Source organism: Filicampus tigris, chromosome 11 (genome assembly GCF_054856515.1).
Source record: "Filicampus tigris isolate MCC_2025a chromosome 11, RoL_Ftig_1.0, whole genome shotgun sequence".
In the NCBI taxonomy this organism is placed as follows: domain Eukaryota; kingdom Metazoa; phylum Chordata; class Actinopteri; order Syngnathiformes; family Syngnathidae; genus Filicampus; species Filicampus tigris.
Genome location: NC_141227.1, coordinates 3,157,436 through 3,175,782, shown reverse-complemented (window position 1 = coordinate 3,175,782; position 18,347 = coordinate 3,157,436). Strand labels below are relative to the sequence as shown.

General features: G+C 39.7%; 1 protein-coding gene across 3 annotated transcripts in view; it reads left to right on the top strand.

Moving 5' to 3' along the window:
* gbf1 (golgi brefeldin A resistant guanine nucleotide exchange factor 1) overlaps positions 1 to 18,347 on the top strand; it is a 113,968-nt gene that overhangs the window by 32,580 nt on the left and 63,041 nt on the right. For all 3 annotated transcript variants that reach the window (XM_086045096.1, XM_086045094.1, XM_086045095.1), the window contains one exon: positions 15,536 to 15,667. In XM_086045096.1, coding sequence (XP_085901222.1) covers positions 15,536 to 15,667 — 132 coding nt within the window. The remainder of the gene's footprint in view (positions 1 to 15,535; positions 15,668 to 18,347) is intronic.

Here is an 18,347-nt window from a genome sequence, read left to right as displayed (position 1 = left end):
AGTCATAGCTTTCACCATGTTCCGGGTATTATCTCTCAATATCACATGTATTTTGTCTTTTGGAATATGCCATGTTTCGAACATTGTCATAAAAGCTGACGCTAAAGCAACGGCAGTATGCGAGCTGGTAAACTCTCTTGCACGCAGAACAGCTTTGTGAAGGTGGAAGTCTGAATCAATCCAGTGAGCTGTTAGACTCAACATGGGCAGAGGACTAACATCCGAGCTCCATATATCACTTGTAAAACTTAACCTTTAGATGCACGAGTGACTGGACCCTACACTCTGTCAAAAATGACCCATATTAGAATCAATGTGTTTTATGCCATTTTTATCATTTTGGTTAAGAATAATCACTTGTATAGTATTTAGTATACCTGGAACATGAAATCGTAACAATTTTTCATTACGAAGATATTTAGCCCTTGGATGCATAAGTGGGTCAAAAATGACCCGATGAGGTCGTTTTCGTTAAATATCTTCGTAATGAAAAATTGTTAGGATTTCATGTTCCAGGTATTCCTCAAAAAACAGGTTTTTGATATAATGCCATTCACATTTTTCGTAAAATTGTAAAAATCATTGTCTGAAGCTGTGTACTGTCCGTCATGAACAGGAAAGTCCTGAGTCTTTACAAGCTAAAACACTTGCAGTGTGGCTCAAGCCTGTCTCCTGGTTGCTTTGGTTGCATAGCCATGGAGGGAGTTCAGCCTCAGGGGTCAAAGGAATATGAACTTGTGAACAAGTGGACTTCTCTATTATTGGTGAGTCAAGTAAATAGTCAAACTAACCAAGGAGTCAAAGCATAAACTCCTCTGACACCACTGACGGTTTACAAGTTTTCAAATGAATGGGTTTACAGACAGTGTAGAGATGTTTGATACCACTTTTTTCCCAGATACCAAGATGATTACTCAACTCCCGAGTACTCAACGATACTGATGCAAAGTAACTGATAGCACTAACTCTTGATTCATAAAATTCCAATGTAATAAATGTTAGATAATTTTAATTAAGGGTGATTTCTGACAAAATGCAGAACAGTCACTGCTCTAGACAATTGAAGTCCAGTATAAACCACAAACAACTCTCTGAATTTAGGATTAATTTGTAATGAATTAACACATTTACAAAATAAAATTAACAACTCCTTGTGTAGTTATTCAAAATAAAAGTGCAAAGTAATACAAGTTCAAAGTAATACAAGTTCATCTGTTTTCTCTATTAAGTGAATCGACTTAATCTGGGTTCCAGTAATGATCTCTTTTGTTTGTTATTTTAGCTCAAGGTGACAGTCCTTAGACTTGATTAAATTAATTCAGATCAACTGTTCTGGACCCGAATGATTTCGAGTCTGGTTTACGAGTTTTTAGTTCAGGGGAAGTTGATGCAGAACTGAGGTTTAGATTAAGAGCATGTTGAACTTGCTTTCTGAATAATACCCCCGAATCTGCAAAGACGAAGTCTGTTTATATTGTAACACTGTGACTGACTAAACCTTTTCATGTTAGCCCAAATATCGCAAATGTTACACTGCCCAAAAGCTCTCGATTCTTGATTCCAGAGAATTTGTTTCGGTTGTATCTACCAGCTCCGCCCATTGCCTGCCCACAATATCAGTGCCATTTTCTTTTAAGGTGACAAAAGCAATAACCAATTGTTTTTCTGTTTATCAGAGGTGACATGACCAGTGGCGCAAGGGGATGAGGAGGCCCTGTGTAGGCATAGCTAAATATACATCCCTGACAGCTCCATAATAGGTTCCAGGAAGTTCAGTCGAAAATAAAAACAAAGCAACATTTCTAGCTGATTGGCTTTGAAAGGCCGCTTTTCCTTGCTGAATGGGAAAAATGTGGACTTCAGCATTCCATGGCCGTGATGCCAGTCACATTGGATAGGCGCAGCCTTGCGTGCGCAGAGCATGCTTGGTGTTGGGGAGACACATTACACTGCAGAAACCAACTTCATGGGAAAGAATTTGTCTACATGTTTTCAAACGGCTCTCATAATATTAACAGGAAGTATCTCAACTGCAAAAGTTACAAATTAATTATAGTTGTCTATTTGTTTTTTTGCTTTAAACCCAGTAGTAGTAAACCCATGTATATGTGATATAATATGCTAGGTTTTACTGTTTTTCATATTTAGAGTCTTTATACTGTATAATTGCATTCATGGCTATGGATATGTACCAACTTCACTATAACCAAGGTGTTGCAATTGCACACGTTAAATGAATACTTAAATAGAATTAATCAATTACAAAGTTATTGAATGAAATATTTATTTTGCACTGACATTCCAACAGTGCATAAGCACAATGTACCATATTTTTAACATAAAGGTAGCAGTCCCCAACCTTTTTAGTGCCACTGACCGTTTTCATGAAAAGACATGTTGAAGAACTGTCATCGAAACAAATAAAAACATATTATTGTAAATATACTCAGTGACACTAACAACACAATGCCATAAAGTCCTAAAACTTAAAAATGAATAAAGTTCTCGTAAGCTCGCAGGTGTTGTCCCCATATTGGACATAATAATCTGTTGACCAAGTGTCATTTTGCATCCTGGCCTTTGTTTTTCCATTCCGTGTTCCCGCTGCCACTGGTCTCAATCAAATGCTGTGGTCAGAACGAACGCGAGCTGAGCGTTTTTGGTGGCACCTTTTCATATGTAGTCAATGCATTTGGCGTCGTTGCATGCCGGTCGGCGACAGTTTGTAGCGTTTGAAGTGAAAACCTAACTTGCTCGGCCACTTCGCTGGGGCTTGTAAATGTGAAATTTTGGTGGCACCCAATCGCTAACAGCCAATAAGTGTCGATAACGTATTTACTACGTCATGCGTAGGACAAGCACAAATAGACACACATGCACACACACAGCGTGGTGAGATTTAAAAAAAAAAGTAGGACAGTATCATTGCACAGAGATGTAAACAACACTGCCAGCTTCCAGTAGCGGCTAAGACCGAGCCAAAAAGGAGCAGGCTTGAAGAATGGGGAACAAGGAAATTGCCTCATCTGGTAAGTGTATTGACTAGTTTACAGCTGTTGAACTGTCAACCAAGATTAGCAGCCAAAGTAATAACACCGCTACATGTCACCAGGTTGACCTGTGATTTTCAAACTTTCTTCTTTTCTCATCCACTACAGTATGGTACATTTTTTTACTTTTCAAAGACACCTCGGTATTACCTTTGAAGTACGATACTATACATTTTTATTTAATGTTATAGAAATATTTTTTTAAACCTTCATTCAATATGATTTTAATTTAATTTAATTTCTCTTCAATACTGCACATTTAAAATGTAGTAATTTATTTGTAATCATTTATTTTGCCATTATTCAAGCACACAATTTGTTTAAAGCAAGGGTCACCAACTCCGGTCCTCGAGGGCCTATATCTTGCATATCGTTGGCGTCGGGCCAAAACCTTCTAACAATGAAATAGTCACCTTTCAGGGACCCCCCAAAATGGCAAGTTTCTTCAACCATTAGCGTTGCAACAAGCAAGCCATTTTCAACACTTTAGATTGGTCAATAATGTTTAACAGTAAGACACAGTTATGTAGACTGTGGATGGACCAAAAGTATATATTTTTGAAAAAAATATGAAATTCACCAAAATGTGACTTATGGGGCTTTGGCTTGATGCCAGCGATATTTTACAATTTTCTTTCCTCCTCCAACACACCTGATTCAAATGATCCTTATTGTTGTCAGATCGGGCTTCTAAAGGGCTTAGGCACCCCTGGTTTAAAGAGTTTGATTCATATCGAGCATACTATGAATCATGATACGTGGCCAATTCAATCCAAGGATGATATTGCTTCATTTAGAATGATATCTACAATTCAGTGGCTTGAAATCATTCAGTAACTATTAATCCCAAAATTCAACCAATCTGACTGTGAAATAAATACCTACTGTAGATACTAGACAGGAATGGTGAAGTTTGCCTAGATTCCTCTTATTTGTAAGGAAATCGGGTAAAATTAATTATGGTCGTCATTATAAATTTAATTCATCAATCCTCATTAAAGATTTTCGTGATGTGCTTGTATTGCTTTGCATAAAACTAAAGGGGGGGGGGCAGCAACTTGTTATTTATATTATTTCAGCTTCATTTTATTGGTTAGCTTTTTTCTCCCAAAAAAGAGATTTTAAGTGACTAGCCTGGCTTCAGTGACTGCAAGAGTTGAATTTAATGCTTATAGAACAGATATGTCCAGCCCGGGGGTCAAATGCGGCCTGTGATCAAATTCTATCCGCTCCGCAGCCTCTGTCATAAAATTGATAACGTCTGGCCCGTAGCCCCATTGACAAGCGTATAAAATACTATTTAAATGCAAAATTCACATTCATACACAAGAGGGCAGCAGCACTCTGTCCAACTGTATAACCCTGTGTGACCCTTCCGGACAGTTGCTAAAATGGCGACAATGAATAAAAAAAGGAAAGTTGACAGCGAGGGCCAACAATTTAGTGAAAGGTGGAAATTGGTCTATTTTCTCACTGAATTACGCAACAACTGTGTCTGCCTCATTTGCACGAAGATTGTTACTTATTTCCCTGTTTTTGTTTTTAAATCTAAAAGTTCTGTGAAAATTTATTTTCAACACTATGCCATGTTTCAAATTAACCTCTACTGGTGAATATGATGTATATCTTTTTTTTTTTTTTTACATATTTCCCTGTTATTCAATTAAAAAGTTCAGAAAACATTTTTAGACATCACGGGATAATCTATCACCAAAATACCGCCCAACTATGGCTGAACGATTAATTGCACTTGCAATATAATCACAATTTGAGAAAACGCAATTACGTAATCGCGAAGGCTGCGGTTTATGCTGTCTGCTTTATTTATAACGGGGGGGAGGGGGTGAGGGGGATTCACAGAACGCTAAGCTAACTCTGCCGCCGCTACAGCATGCTTGATCATTTTCACCTCGCATTGTTAAAACTTCCCAAGTGGGGGGGAAAATAACCTCATCGTGTACGTGTGTTGTCTATTTTGTGATGTTTTGGCCTCCGTCGTATGTCGGAGCACGTGTGTCAGGCAGTGTCTGTGCATCAGTGTGTGCTGCTGTTGACTTCTATTTACCTGTGATTGAGCACACACACACAGATGTGAGTGTGCGGCTTGTTGAGCCACGACAAATAAAAACGCATCCGTGCAAAGTTATTAAGCGGTCAAATATTAAGAGGATGAATTCGGCCGTATGTTTCAAGCCAAAAGACAGATGAAAAGCTGTTGCGTCGCCGAGTGGTAATGCCCACTGACGCGTGATATGACATCATAAGTAGGCATTAAAGTTAAACGATTATGAAAAATAATCTAATTGCGATTTTTTTTTTTTTGTGATTGCGATATGAGTATTTTTTTTTCCAAGTTCCTTTACCAATGTATTGTTCAATTCATCTTTATTACAACAAACAATATCATATCTGTCATGCATTATGTAATACTGAGGTAAAGGCAAATGGTATATGGTTACTAAATATTTTGATGTGCAGTTTGGTAAGCATTCACCACAACAACACGAGACACCGCCTCTGACATATTTGCTGGTGTTTACTGTTAAATATTGGTTTTCTTGCTTTTTGGATGGAGTATAGTGTTCACAAGTGAAGCGCACCGCACCAGTTTGCTTGCGAGCGGTCCCGGGGACCATCTCTTCAAGCATTTTTGGTTTGCTTAGTTGGAGTGTACCAAGGTTTGAATGATGGTTTAACACTCATTGACCAAATGATTGGTGCTTGCAGAGCATTTCAACTGTCATGAGACTCACCTTATGTTAAAACATCATGCATTTATTAGAACATTATTAATTATTATGGAGAGTAACTTAGATAAGCAAATGAGGTACGCAATCAAATGACACATCATTTCATTTATGACCATCCCTGTGTGCTCTAAAATACAGTCTCTTGTTGCTTTTAAGGTCCTCTAAAGCTGATCCTAGCATGCCAGACATGTAGATCCACAAGGGAATAATTTATGACAGTTGTCGCCTTGGTCTACTAAGCCAGTCCAGGACAACTCCAAAGACTAAGAAAAGGGCAATTCGGTGCCCCAGTGGGGTTAAACCTGATAGGCTTTAATGTTTCCCCTGCATGGAGCCAGTGTGGCATCAGTGGTTTGAAATGTCTGGTGTAAGTAAGTCTCTGTTGTTGGAAAGTCACTAGCTGTTGCCATGGGGAGTATAACCTGTTGCGAGTCAGGAGCTCATATGGCACAAAGATTTGCAAAGACATTTTCTTTGCTGCAAGTAGTTATGAAATGTACGTGATGCATATGATATACTGTAGCCCTGCCTGACGGTTTCTCGTAGGGCTGTGCAATTAATCGAAATTCAATTACAATTCCGATTAATACACCCCACGATTGGCTTAATCATAAAAAAACTATTATTAATATGCTTTTATGTCCAACACAATGTTTACACAAGGAAGTCATACTTGAATTGTTGCAAAAGTTGCACCTTTTTTTTAAATTTTATAATAAATTTTAGAAATTTTGTTTGGTCCATGAGGAACTTACATAATTATAGTGTTTCAAAGAAAATTTTCTTTCTTTTTTTTTTTTTTTTTACGTTTAAACATTTTCTTGTTTTGTACCCAAAACTAAATGATCGTTTGAATAATCGCGGTTTCAATTATTACCAAAATTATCGTGATTAATATTTGTTTCATAATCGAGCAGGCCTGGTTTCTCGAACAGTTCTCAAATTACCCTGTCCATCAACAAGCTTTGATTTTCAAACAAACATTGCTTAAGTTTCATGAATTGTACTACATTTCACAAACTGTCAAAGCATCCACGTGGCTCACTCAGTTGTGCTTTTGCTCACTCTGTGTAAACATTGTTTTTCCCCGCCCTTCACATATTCCAGATAACTTTGGTTTTTTAAAAATGTAAATTCCCTCTGGATGGCTCCTAGGAAAGACAAAAGTGCAAGTGATATGGCTATAAGGAAGCCTATTCGTATTACTTTTGGAAGAAAAATATACGTAAACGTGGTGTTCACGGTGATCGACTGGTTAGCATGTCCGCCTCACAGTTCAGAGGTTGTGGGTTCGATTCCGGCCCCAGCCTTCCTATGTGGAGTTTGCATGTTCTCCCCGTGCCTACGTGGGTTATCTCCAATTACTACTGTTTCCTCCCACATTCCAAAACCATGCATCGTAGGTTAATTGGTCACTCTTAATTTGCCCCCAGGTGTGATTGTGAGTGTGAGGATCCAATTTGAGGCAGCAATCTTAATCATTAGCCCAATATGAGTAGCGCAAGTCCTACAGGGTGAATAAAGACTCACAAAAGTGATCATAAATCAGACCTTTTCTTTTGCAATCACCTTGGAAATTTGCTGAATAGGTGTTAGCCAGGGGAACTGGCTTAGTTGTGATGCCCCTCCAAACAACACACAGGTATTGTCTCTATACCATCATTCTGACGGGACCAAAGGGATCGACTGCAGCGTGCGCTGGTTGGTGGCCAAAGGTGGGGTGCTTGGCGGTCTGATCCCCGGCTACAGATGCTGGCTCCAGGGACGTGGAATGCTTTTTCTCTGTGGCAGGGAAGTTCGAGAAGTGAAGACTAGATGTCGTCGGGCTCGCCTTCACACACAGCTTGAGGCCGACCGGAGCTGTGGCCGTCAGGTGGACCGATACCTGTCAATTGGGATATACCAGCGGTGAGGGAGGCTGTCAAGCTGAAGAAGGAGTCCTGTCGAGTCTTTTTGGCTTGTGGGACTCTGGAGGTAGTTCATGAATACTGGCTAGCGGAACTTTGTTTTGGTGGTCGCTGAGGCAAAAACTTGGACGTGGTAGTAGTTCGGCAAGGCCATGGAGAACAACTTCCGGACGGCTTTGAGGAAATTCCGGTCCACCATCTGGCTTATTTAGATGGAGAAGCAATGCATCATCATCACTATGGAGATGGGGTGCTGCTGAACTCGACGTGGGACGTTGTGGGTCAGTGGAGAGAATCTATCGTGAATTCCACCAACACATCTAATTGAGGAAGCCAAATTTTGTTTCTTGAAGGCAGGCTCAAATAGGTCACCGAGGTCATTGAAAAGATCCTCGGCAGGCCCCTGGGAGTGTGTGAGATTCCTAAAGACTCTGGATGTTGTGGGGCTGTCCTGGTTGACACGCCTCTGCAGCATTGCGTGGAAATCAATGACAGTGCCTCTAGATCAGGGGTGTCAAAAACATTCAGGGGTCAGGGGCCCCATCGCAGTTATGGTGTCCCTCAGAGGGCCGTCATATAAATATATGATCGCCTTACATATACACAACAAATTGATGGATGGCTAGTTTCGAAATTAGAAGCCGGTAAGCAATTGTTTGTTCTGTTTTTTTTTTTTTCAATGTATTTTAAGGGGAGGATTGGTAACAAATCTTGATAAAAGTGAAAATAATTTGCAAGAAATGTGAAGTTGACACACATTATTTGTCTTCGCGGGCCACATAAAATGAGGTTGTGGGCCGGATCTGGCCCCCGGGCCTTGACTTTGACACCTGTGCTCTAGATTATTAGACTCTGGTGGTGGGCCCATTCTTTTAAAAGGAGGAGTGGGGGCTGTGTTCCAACTACAAGGGATCACACTCCTCAGCCTCCTTTGTAAGGCCTGTTTGCTGGAGAAGAGGATCCGTCTGGAAGTCAAATCTCAGACTGAGAATGTGGTTTTGATGTCACCTGTCCCATAGCGCAAAATCTCACCTATGAATGTTTCTAGACAAGAAGCAAAGGTTTGCTGCCATGCACGATTTAAATTTAAGAATTTTTTTTAATCTAAATAAGAATTGGTCATCATAATCAAGTGAAATGTCTTGCGTAGTCATAATTGTTCTTTAACCAAGGAAAAATATCACAATACTCCATTACTTCATATAATTTTCAGTAGGAAAGCTGAATATTTAAATGTTTGATAGCTAGAGCCGTGATATCGTTAACAACAAAAACACTACTGGTTGTAGTGGTATCAGTGTCATGATATTGTGTCTGATCACAGTGTAGTCTCTCTTTGCAACGTGTGGTTTCTGGAATCTCCTACCCCATGGGAATGCCATTAGTGGAGAATTGAAGGAGAGCAGGTCCAACAAACAAAGATCAAATGCACACACAAGCATACACACGCACACACATTGGATTGCTCTATTGTTGGTTTGTTTTCTGGTCTTTTCAGATCTTACACTTGCTTGCTTTGTCTGGGCTATTTCCTCATTGTCACATTCACAAAACACCAATAGTTTGGTTTAGTAGACAACCCCCACTTTTTTGTTGAAAATGCATATTGGATATTGATATTTATCAGCATTATTAGAAGAATACTTTGTGTTAATTTAAAAAAATAAAATAAAAAATCACATGCATTTCAGTGCCTGTCAGTTAACCAAAACTTTTCGCCAATTACGGGCTGGCCGGGTCCCTGTTCCCCATGAATAGCAGGCTCCACTGTATATATTTATGCAGCCACATCAGCACCAAAACACTAACACGAGGTTGTTAAACACATTATGTAGGTTTTGGAGAATTGCCAACTCTGTGCAATGTGTGCGGCATACAAACTATACACTGTTTGTACACTGTAAAGTAACAGGTGCAGAGCAGCACATTGCCTGACAGACGCCAACCCAAGCAAGAAGAGGCAATGAAGTTATGCATGGTCAGGGTTTTTCCTGGCTCAAATTGAGGCAGAGGTAGTAACTTTCAGACCATGTGCACCCGTGCGTGACCCGCGCCACCCTCCGGTTCAAACAAACACTTTTGCCCTGAGGCATTTACATACATTTTGTTTAACAAAATCAGTTATTAAATCACATGTTATCCTAAACAGCAGATTAAAAATAAAAATCAATATTTTACTCAATGACAAAAGGTAATTATTTGTACGGTTAAAAAATATCCTCACTAGTGTCACGGGTGATCTGAAGCCGATCTCAGCTGACTTTGGGCAAGAGGCAGTCCCAGCGCATATAAAGACAAACACACGTATACACTTTCATTTATGCTACGGATGAATGAGTCATGAGAGATGTGTTTATATGAATATGGGAGAAAGCTCATGCGAGCATAGGGAGAATATGCATACTCCAGGAAGGCCGTAGCTAAGGTTGGAAGCCCCACCCTCACAAGTGTGAGGTGGATGTGCTAACCACTCATCCTGCTGCTTGAACATCACTAAAAACATAGTTTATTCACTTTCAATAGTCTGTATCGTTTAATTGAAGGCATAGAAGACTTCGTTCAACAGGTGAGGAGTCTTCTCTCTAGATTTGATTTGCTTTGTTGACCTTTCTGGTGTCACATTTCTTCTCAGTATCAGCAACCTCGGCACTGCAATGAAGGGTCTGACCTAATTTTAGCTGCAAAGAAGTCCAAATCAATAACCATCAGTGTTTGGTTTTGGACCACTGCGCGGTCAATGACGATATCAACCCTTATTTTGTCTGCTGTTTTTTTTTTGCTCTTGCCATACTATATAGAGAGCTTAAATACTGTATTTTCTAAACCATCGCCAGCTCATTTTGTCGAATCGATCTGATGTCACTTTGGCAACTTGTGAAAGAAGCAAAGTGACAAGTGGCCATCGTCTTGGTGGAATTTTCTAAAAACGATGGAATAATCTAATTGTGTTTATTTTTTTATTATTTTTTTTTTACCAACTAAATTTCTCCAGTACCCATCATCCGATTTTCAAAATTCTTGTTCCGTTGTGTTCTGGTTGAAGTGGCCTTAACAACCAGGCTTTGCATTTTGACAGTCATTTTGGGGAAATCTTGACGCATTGCTAGTGTGAGACACTATTATTGTGTTGTTTCACTTAATGAAAAGAAAAACAAGAACAATGGTTTCTTCAAGTATTAAAACAAAAAACAAAAAAAGAAAATGCATATTTAGGCCTAAAATAGTCAGTTGAAATAGCCCTTCACAGACTCCAGCCTAAATAGAAAAAGACTGAAATGTAAATACACCCTAAATTGAACTTGTGAGATGACGATATTACTCATTTTCACGTCAAGGAGAGTTACAATGTAATCCTCCTCTGCTTTTGATGTACTTGCTCCACTCTTCAATACTGTGATTCTGCCTAAGACTGCCCTGTTTGTATAACTCTTGACTCTGCTTAGATAGCCTTACAATAATCTGCCCAGGCTCCAGATGGAAATAATTATTAGTTTTATAGTTAGAAGGTTTGGTACATTGTGGGTATTGTTTGTATTTCATTTCTGATGTTCAATTCTTTTGGTCATTGTCTGGACAATAATGTTTGTCTGCTGCTCGGTTTCATCCCCTGTTTTTTTCTCCCTGTGTTCTAAGCCTTTTCTGCTCCAGTGCCAATAGATGTGCATGTGTTAAAGAGAGCTTCTGTTTCTGCAGTAAGCCAGCTTCATCCCGAGGTGCTCTCCTGGGGGTTTGAGGTTCACCCCCGCACCTTTTCTTTTTGCTGGGGTCATTTGGAGTAGTAATCCACACATGGCTGGATACTCCGTGCAGAAAGATGGTGCTCGAGCATGGTGAGAGCTTGAAAGGATTAGGCTCATGGTCAATCAGTCTATACACAACCCATATTTTACAACGTTGATTTTTATAACAAATTCAGCTCATGTTTGGTTTGGCTTGAATGAGCAAGCTCAAATGACGACAACAGTGCGGCACAGATATGCCTGCTTTACCCCTCAGTTGCTTTTGTTGTTGTTGGTTGTCAATTCCAAGTAGAGGTCATCTGGCTTTTGGATGGTGGTTTCACCATGACCGCTAGCTGAGTCCAACTACTAAGTCTGTATTTGGGCTTTATTTCAGATTGGTGATAGCCATTGACACATGGCTTCGGTTAGCACCGTGTGCACTGATGGCCATCCAGATCAATACAACACAATTTAGTTTTCCAATCTGGTCTCTGGGAAAGAAGCTATAGCACTTATTGGGTGATCACCTCTGAAGAAGTCTTCATCAGGATCTATTGACAGATTCATTTGGGCACTCGGCTTCCATGTTTATACTCACCCACATCGAAACATAAGGCATCACTAAAAATACTTTTTTTTGAACGAGTAATGCACACTTTGAACAATTGATGTTTAATCTCAGTATCATGATTTTCAGTTTTATCAATGTGTCTTTTAAATCTACCCATTATTTTCTTGAAACATGTACTGTATGTTAGTCTAGTTGCAGTATTATGCAAACACTCTTACAGTGAACTTCACTTTTTTTTTTGCTTGTTTCCAAATTTACACATGGTTAACCCCCACCCCCTAAAACGATGACTGCTCAAAGCTCTCAGATTTAACCCGAAATAAAACTCCAGGTGAAAAAATATTCAATAAAGCAGAAAGTAATAGGTTTGCCTTTGAAAGTAAGGAAGCCTTAAAGTGACCTTGGCAGCAGATAAAGTCTCTTTGAGTCTCCAAATGATTCCATATTTTATTTCTAAACAAAGCCGTAGGGCTATTGGATATCGGACTCTTATTCGTGGTGGTCACATGTGCAGTTTTAGAAATTAGTTGGGCTCTCAGTGCAGCTCTTTTGATGCCCCAGTTGTTTTTCTATGCCTGGAGTGGAGCCATGATCTACACTATGGCGTGCATGACTCCACCGACTTTGCCTGTTGTTGTTTTTAACAGTTTAAAAAAAAAAAAAAAAAAAAAAAGCCTAACCCCCCATGACCCCATCTATCTTGGAATGTTCCCGTGAAAGATTCTTGAAAGCGGGTTCCCAGAGTGGAATACCCAGCAAAACTTACTGCCGCATGAAGGCACTATGTGACAATGTGCTGAGCTCTCGTTGGGTTTTACCTTTTGTTGTCTTTTCACATTAGCATTGTGTTTTGTTTATAGTGGTTTATACGTATTCTTCTTCAGCGGCGTGCACCTAGGGGTGGGCGATATGACTATATTAGATCGTTTAGCGGTTTAACGTGTTCACAATCTCATAAAGCCGAAAGATCGTTAGATCGTCCAAATGGCACATTCAAAACAGTTTAGCTCTATGGCGGCGCAAAGCCGCTGATGCGTATACCCGACCAACCAATCACAGCACGCACAGTGCACGGAACGTGACACTCCCCGCCTCCCTGTTTGTTTGTATAGCGGGAAGCTATAGCTGAAAGTCACCACGAAGCAGAGCTGGTCCCGAAAAGAAACTCCACATCCACAGTGTCCATCCAACTTCTCTAGCAGCCGTAGTGTAGCCTCTTCGAGCTATAAGATGTGCATTGTGTATGTGGATCATGTGAGCAAGGGTAGCAAAGTCATTTGGGACTCATTTTGTTTATCCCAGTTTATAGTTGATATCGTGTATTCAATAGTTTGAGGAGACTGTTTTGCACTAGGGCAGTGATTATGGAAAAAATATCACAATTAATAAAAACAATTTTTTATTCATTTCAAAACTTTGTATTTATTCAACTACAGTTGACACTTGCCCGCATCTCCCTTGTCTATTGTATTTATTTTATCTTATTTTATTGTCTTATTTTTATTTTCACAAGTCTTAGGACTTATTGGGATAACCTGTGACAAAGGGTGTCACATTTTGTGTCACAGCATGTGGAAATTTGGGTTGGTACGACAATAAAAATTTGTGAATCGAATTCTTGAATTCTTTGAAAAATCAACTTTAAATAGAGCTGCAAGCAGCTATAAAGGGCCCTTACAGCCCTGGCAACGTTGGGGTACTGGCATGTTGGGATGCTCGTGCATTCAAATATTTTGAAAATGTAGTACAGCAATTTTGATCAAATACGACCTCCTATAAAAGGCAAAAAATGAGGCAAAATATGAAAGTAAATTCAAGATAGTGGACTTCCTGTTAGGTTTAGCATATGGCACCAAGAGGTTTTTTGTACGTCTCTGCCTGTTTTATATTCTAGCAAATTTTCGTAGATCTAGGTGAAACGTACAACCGGGGTTGCTTTTTCAAAACTTTCTAGGGGGCGGTAGCGAGCCATCTTTTAAAGATTGTACAATTCAATAAGTAATCATTGATGAATGTACATGGCCTTATAAATGTGCAAAGTTTCATGAGTTTTTGTGCATGTTTACATTCAGCAGCAGTTTTATTGGCAATCCATCCATTGGGCGTTATCACGGCAACAGCTTTTGACGAAAAACCACCATCTTCGTGTTTTAGCATCATGAAGGCCTGAACACTCTCCCGAGCAAATAGGAGGTAGATCTGGCTATCCTGTCAGGATAAAAACAATAAACATGTACTTCCTTTAGCCAGTAGGTGGCGCTATCAATACGATGAAAAGTAAGTTCGTAGGTATCTTCAGGTGTAGACTCTCATCAAATGTGTGAAATTTTGACAAGATATTATCAGGTGGATCATATTACAGCAGCTTTTAAAGTAAATGTGATGTCGAATTCTAAAGTAGATTCAAAATTGCTTAATTGGCGGAGGTTTAGCATATGGCTCCAAGAGACTTTTTTGTAGGCCTTGAACTGTTACATATGCCATCAATTTTCTGGGGCTGATTTTTTTTTTTTTTAATTTCTAAGTGGCGCTAGCGAGCCATTTTTTGCAAATTGCTCAATAAAATAATAAAACATTGATGATTTTGCCAGACCTGGTGTGTGTGTGCAAAGTTTTGTGAAATTTCGTTTTCACGAAAAATCACAGATTTCGTATTTAATATCAGGAAGTCGTAAACATTCTTCTGAGCAAATACGAGGTGGACCTGGTTTACGTGCTAGGAAAAAAAGGTTAAAGAAAAAAACGTATTTCTTTCAGCCACTAGATGGCGCGACAACTACGATGAAAATTAAGTTCGTAGATGTCTTCAGGCCTTGGCTATCATCAAATATGACAAATTTCGAGAAGATCATCTGAGTCAAGTTACAGTACCTTTTTTTGTCATGGCAAATAATCAGACTATGCGGATTGTATTTTATTTTTTAAATTTTTTTACTGTATACTGAATTTTTTTCTGTGGAAGTAGGATGGGACGGTAGTAAAACTCCACTCCCGTGTCAGCCGCTAAAGCGCTTATATGGAGTATACAGCTCTATTAATATAACTTGTTTTTCATAAATTGAAAGAATTTGTGATTTTGAGTATTGTTGTATTACCATTGTCCACATGTACAACATTTGTGTGTGAATATTCATTATTAGAAGGAATATCACTCCCAAAGTCGATGATAATTTCTCGTGAGAATGTCAAGAGGGTTTTACATTGATTTTAGCATTGGCACGAACTATGTTTTTGAAACTACACATTTTTGGGGGATTTTAATATACAATAGTGTTTTTACGGTCAACTCCAATTGGGTTGTCATGAAAGAGTTTAAAGCATGCTCCGGGAGGGCAGAAACGCATAACATGACTTGCCTGCTGCACATCGTATTTATTTGATAATGTTTTTAAGATCGAGAGAAGCCAAAATCCAAATCACGATTTAATTTCGATTAATTGCCTAAGCCTTTGTACCCATCCACTCCTTTGGAATACTTTCATTGCGATTGATTGATTACATGTCTGATACTGTATGTCTTCTTCCTTATTTGCAGAACTGTCAGATGTTGAACCCAATGTATTCCTACGGCCATTCCTTGAGGTGGTCCGCTCGGAGGATACCACTGGACCAATCACAGGCCTTGCCCTTACCTCTGTCAACAAGTTCTTGTCATATGGCTTAATAGGTAAGATTTTAGCAATACCTCTTTTCACAACTTTGGCTTACTCATCGCGCACAGTAATCTGCGTGGAATTTCACATTTCCACATGAAATTATTTGCTGTGCATTTTCAAAAGACATGCATGAGGAATTAATTAAGCAGAAGACTCTGAACCTATTATGGCACCTACTGATTATAATGCATTAATTGGTTGCATTCCTATCTACACAAAGATAAAATCAGCATTAGGTCAGGAACAAATTCCCGAGTAATTCAGTTGGCTTGGTTAAAGAATGTCTCAAGTACCCACTTATTTACATGCACACTGTCAGGAAGAAGTTGTCAAGATAACTGCAACAACAATAGTTCATGCTATGCATGACAGTAACACGCCACCAATGCAGTAAGAAGGCCAACTTCAAATTAAACCTTACCTTGCCAAATAAAAGTGTTTGGACATCAATACCTTGGTATGCTTTTATTTTGAAGTTGCTCCCGGCAACACGTTGCGGCATAATCAATCACATATTTATTTATATAGCACTTTTCATATGTGAAAATGCAGCTCAAAGTGCTATTCAATAAAAACATCCAAAATACAACATGAAAAGAAGACCCGTTCCCTCCCTCCCAAACATGCACAAAGACATATATCCACAAGCACATCAGCACTCACACACACGCAAAACACACATGCACACAATCTGATAAACTGTGTTAAAAAGACATGACAAGGCACAGAGAAACCATATGAGGAAAGGGTACTCAAGTGGAGCTCATCCACCCTGAGAGGAATGACAGCCCAGAACCACAGGGGGCGCCACCATCACAGAGACCCCCGGCTCAGATTAACCGGGTACGCCCTACACATAGTGCAGAGGCCCCCGGTCACCCGGACCCAAGGAGCCCCTGCGATGACGCCCCCCGCGGGAAGGTGGCTGACTTGACTCTCTTCCAGACTCTGTTTGGGCCGTCTCAAATTGTTGTTACTCGTGGTGCAACGGATCACATTTATCACAGTTTGGATCAGATCGCGGATTTTGAGTCACGGATTGGATCATTTTTCAGATCAGGCCCCCTCCTCCCCAAATAAAATTAATAAATAAATAAATACTACTTTGTCGTCATTTATTTTATGAAACCCATTAAAAAAATGTGTAATATGGCCGTTTAGGATTTAAAAACACAATTTAATGCAATATAAGGCAGGATACATTCTTATTTTATGTGGTACAGTACATAAAATAAGTTATCCAACCAGACATTTTGAGCTTGAATGTCTTCTTAAAATTATTTAAAGGGGATTGCAACGCAAACTTATTTTTTCCAGAATATGTTCTATGAAAGCCCACTAGTAAATAATGAATATTATATAAGCAGATAAATATTGCGTTTGTGGAATAAGTGTTAATCCACTTGTTTTTAGCCATCTCTGGGGACGGCCATTTTGTCTTCTGAAAATGACATTACAACTGCTCACAAAGACCAATCACGGCTCAGATTCAGAAAACAGGTCAGCTGACAAGCCAAAATGGCTTCCCCTAGGGATGGCTGCTTAAAGGGACGGTGGGGCCGGGATGGCCACGTTTTCACTAAAAAGTTCATTTTATATATTTTTTGAGCAGGAAAATGAAAAAAGTTGTAATTTTCTATTTTATCAATAAATTTGGGAGAAATTAGGAAATAAGTGACTCTATGAATAACGCCCCTTGGTAATGAGCTGAATGGCCGCGCCCCCTACCGTTCTATTCTTGTTCGGCCGGAGTCACGCGAGGGACCGATTCCAAACTCTCCATTGGAAATCATTGTACTTTCATTGCTTATAACGTCCAAAAACGGCGATCAGTTGCCACCAAAATTTATGTGGACATCTCTACTAATGCCCACTTCAACATATCAAAAGGATTAACCTCTCCGTGGCTGATTTATATGAGAAAGAGGAAATGTGGAAGTCAGCAGAAATACATAGGCTGGAACCAGCGCACACAGCTTCTTTGCTGATCCCGGTTAGGACGGGCGAGGCATTAAACACCAGTCAGGATATTTACAGAGACTGAAGTGGAAATGAGACGTGCACATTTATTTGGATGAGTAGTGCCCCAGATTTTCAGCTTACAACGCGCCGTCCAATTTGGAAGGTAACAGCCAAAATGGCACGTTCCAATGTGGCCACACTCTCGGCTGTGCAGTCAGCCTCGCTGGAACTTTTCGTTCGCTGTTCGATGAGGGCTTTTGTCACTCTCAAGCCGCTTCACTCGGGCAGAAGGGGGCTGCAAGTAAAAAGCTCTCCCTCCTGAGACACGAGTTTAGCGTCACTAAATGTCAGAAATATAACCAGTCGGGGTTCGTGTGTGCATTCATGCTCTTGTCCGCTTCAGCTTGTGAAAGTGGAGGAGCAATCGCCACGGTATTTTTGATTTTGTGGATGTGATCATGATGAGATCACGTTTTATGTCAATAAATCCAAACTATTGTGCAGAACACTTTTATACTTTCAGTTTGAAGTGGACAAGAGTAGTAATGTGCATTTGCATTTTGGTGGCGACCGGTCACCGTTTTAGACAACAGATCTGACAAAGTGAGCAATATTACCAAGCATGCCTTCCTCGCGTGACGTAGCCCGCTGAGACCCAAATAGGGGCGTGGGAATTAAATTAAATTAAATTTAAACCTAATCACAAAAAAAGCCCTTAAATCACTAGAG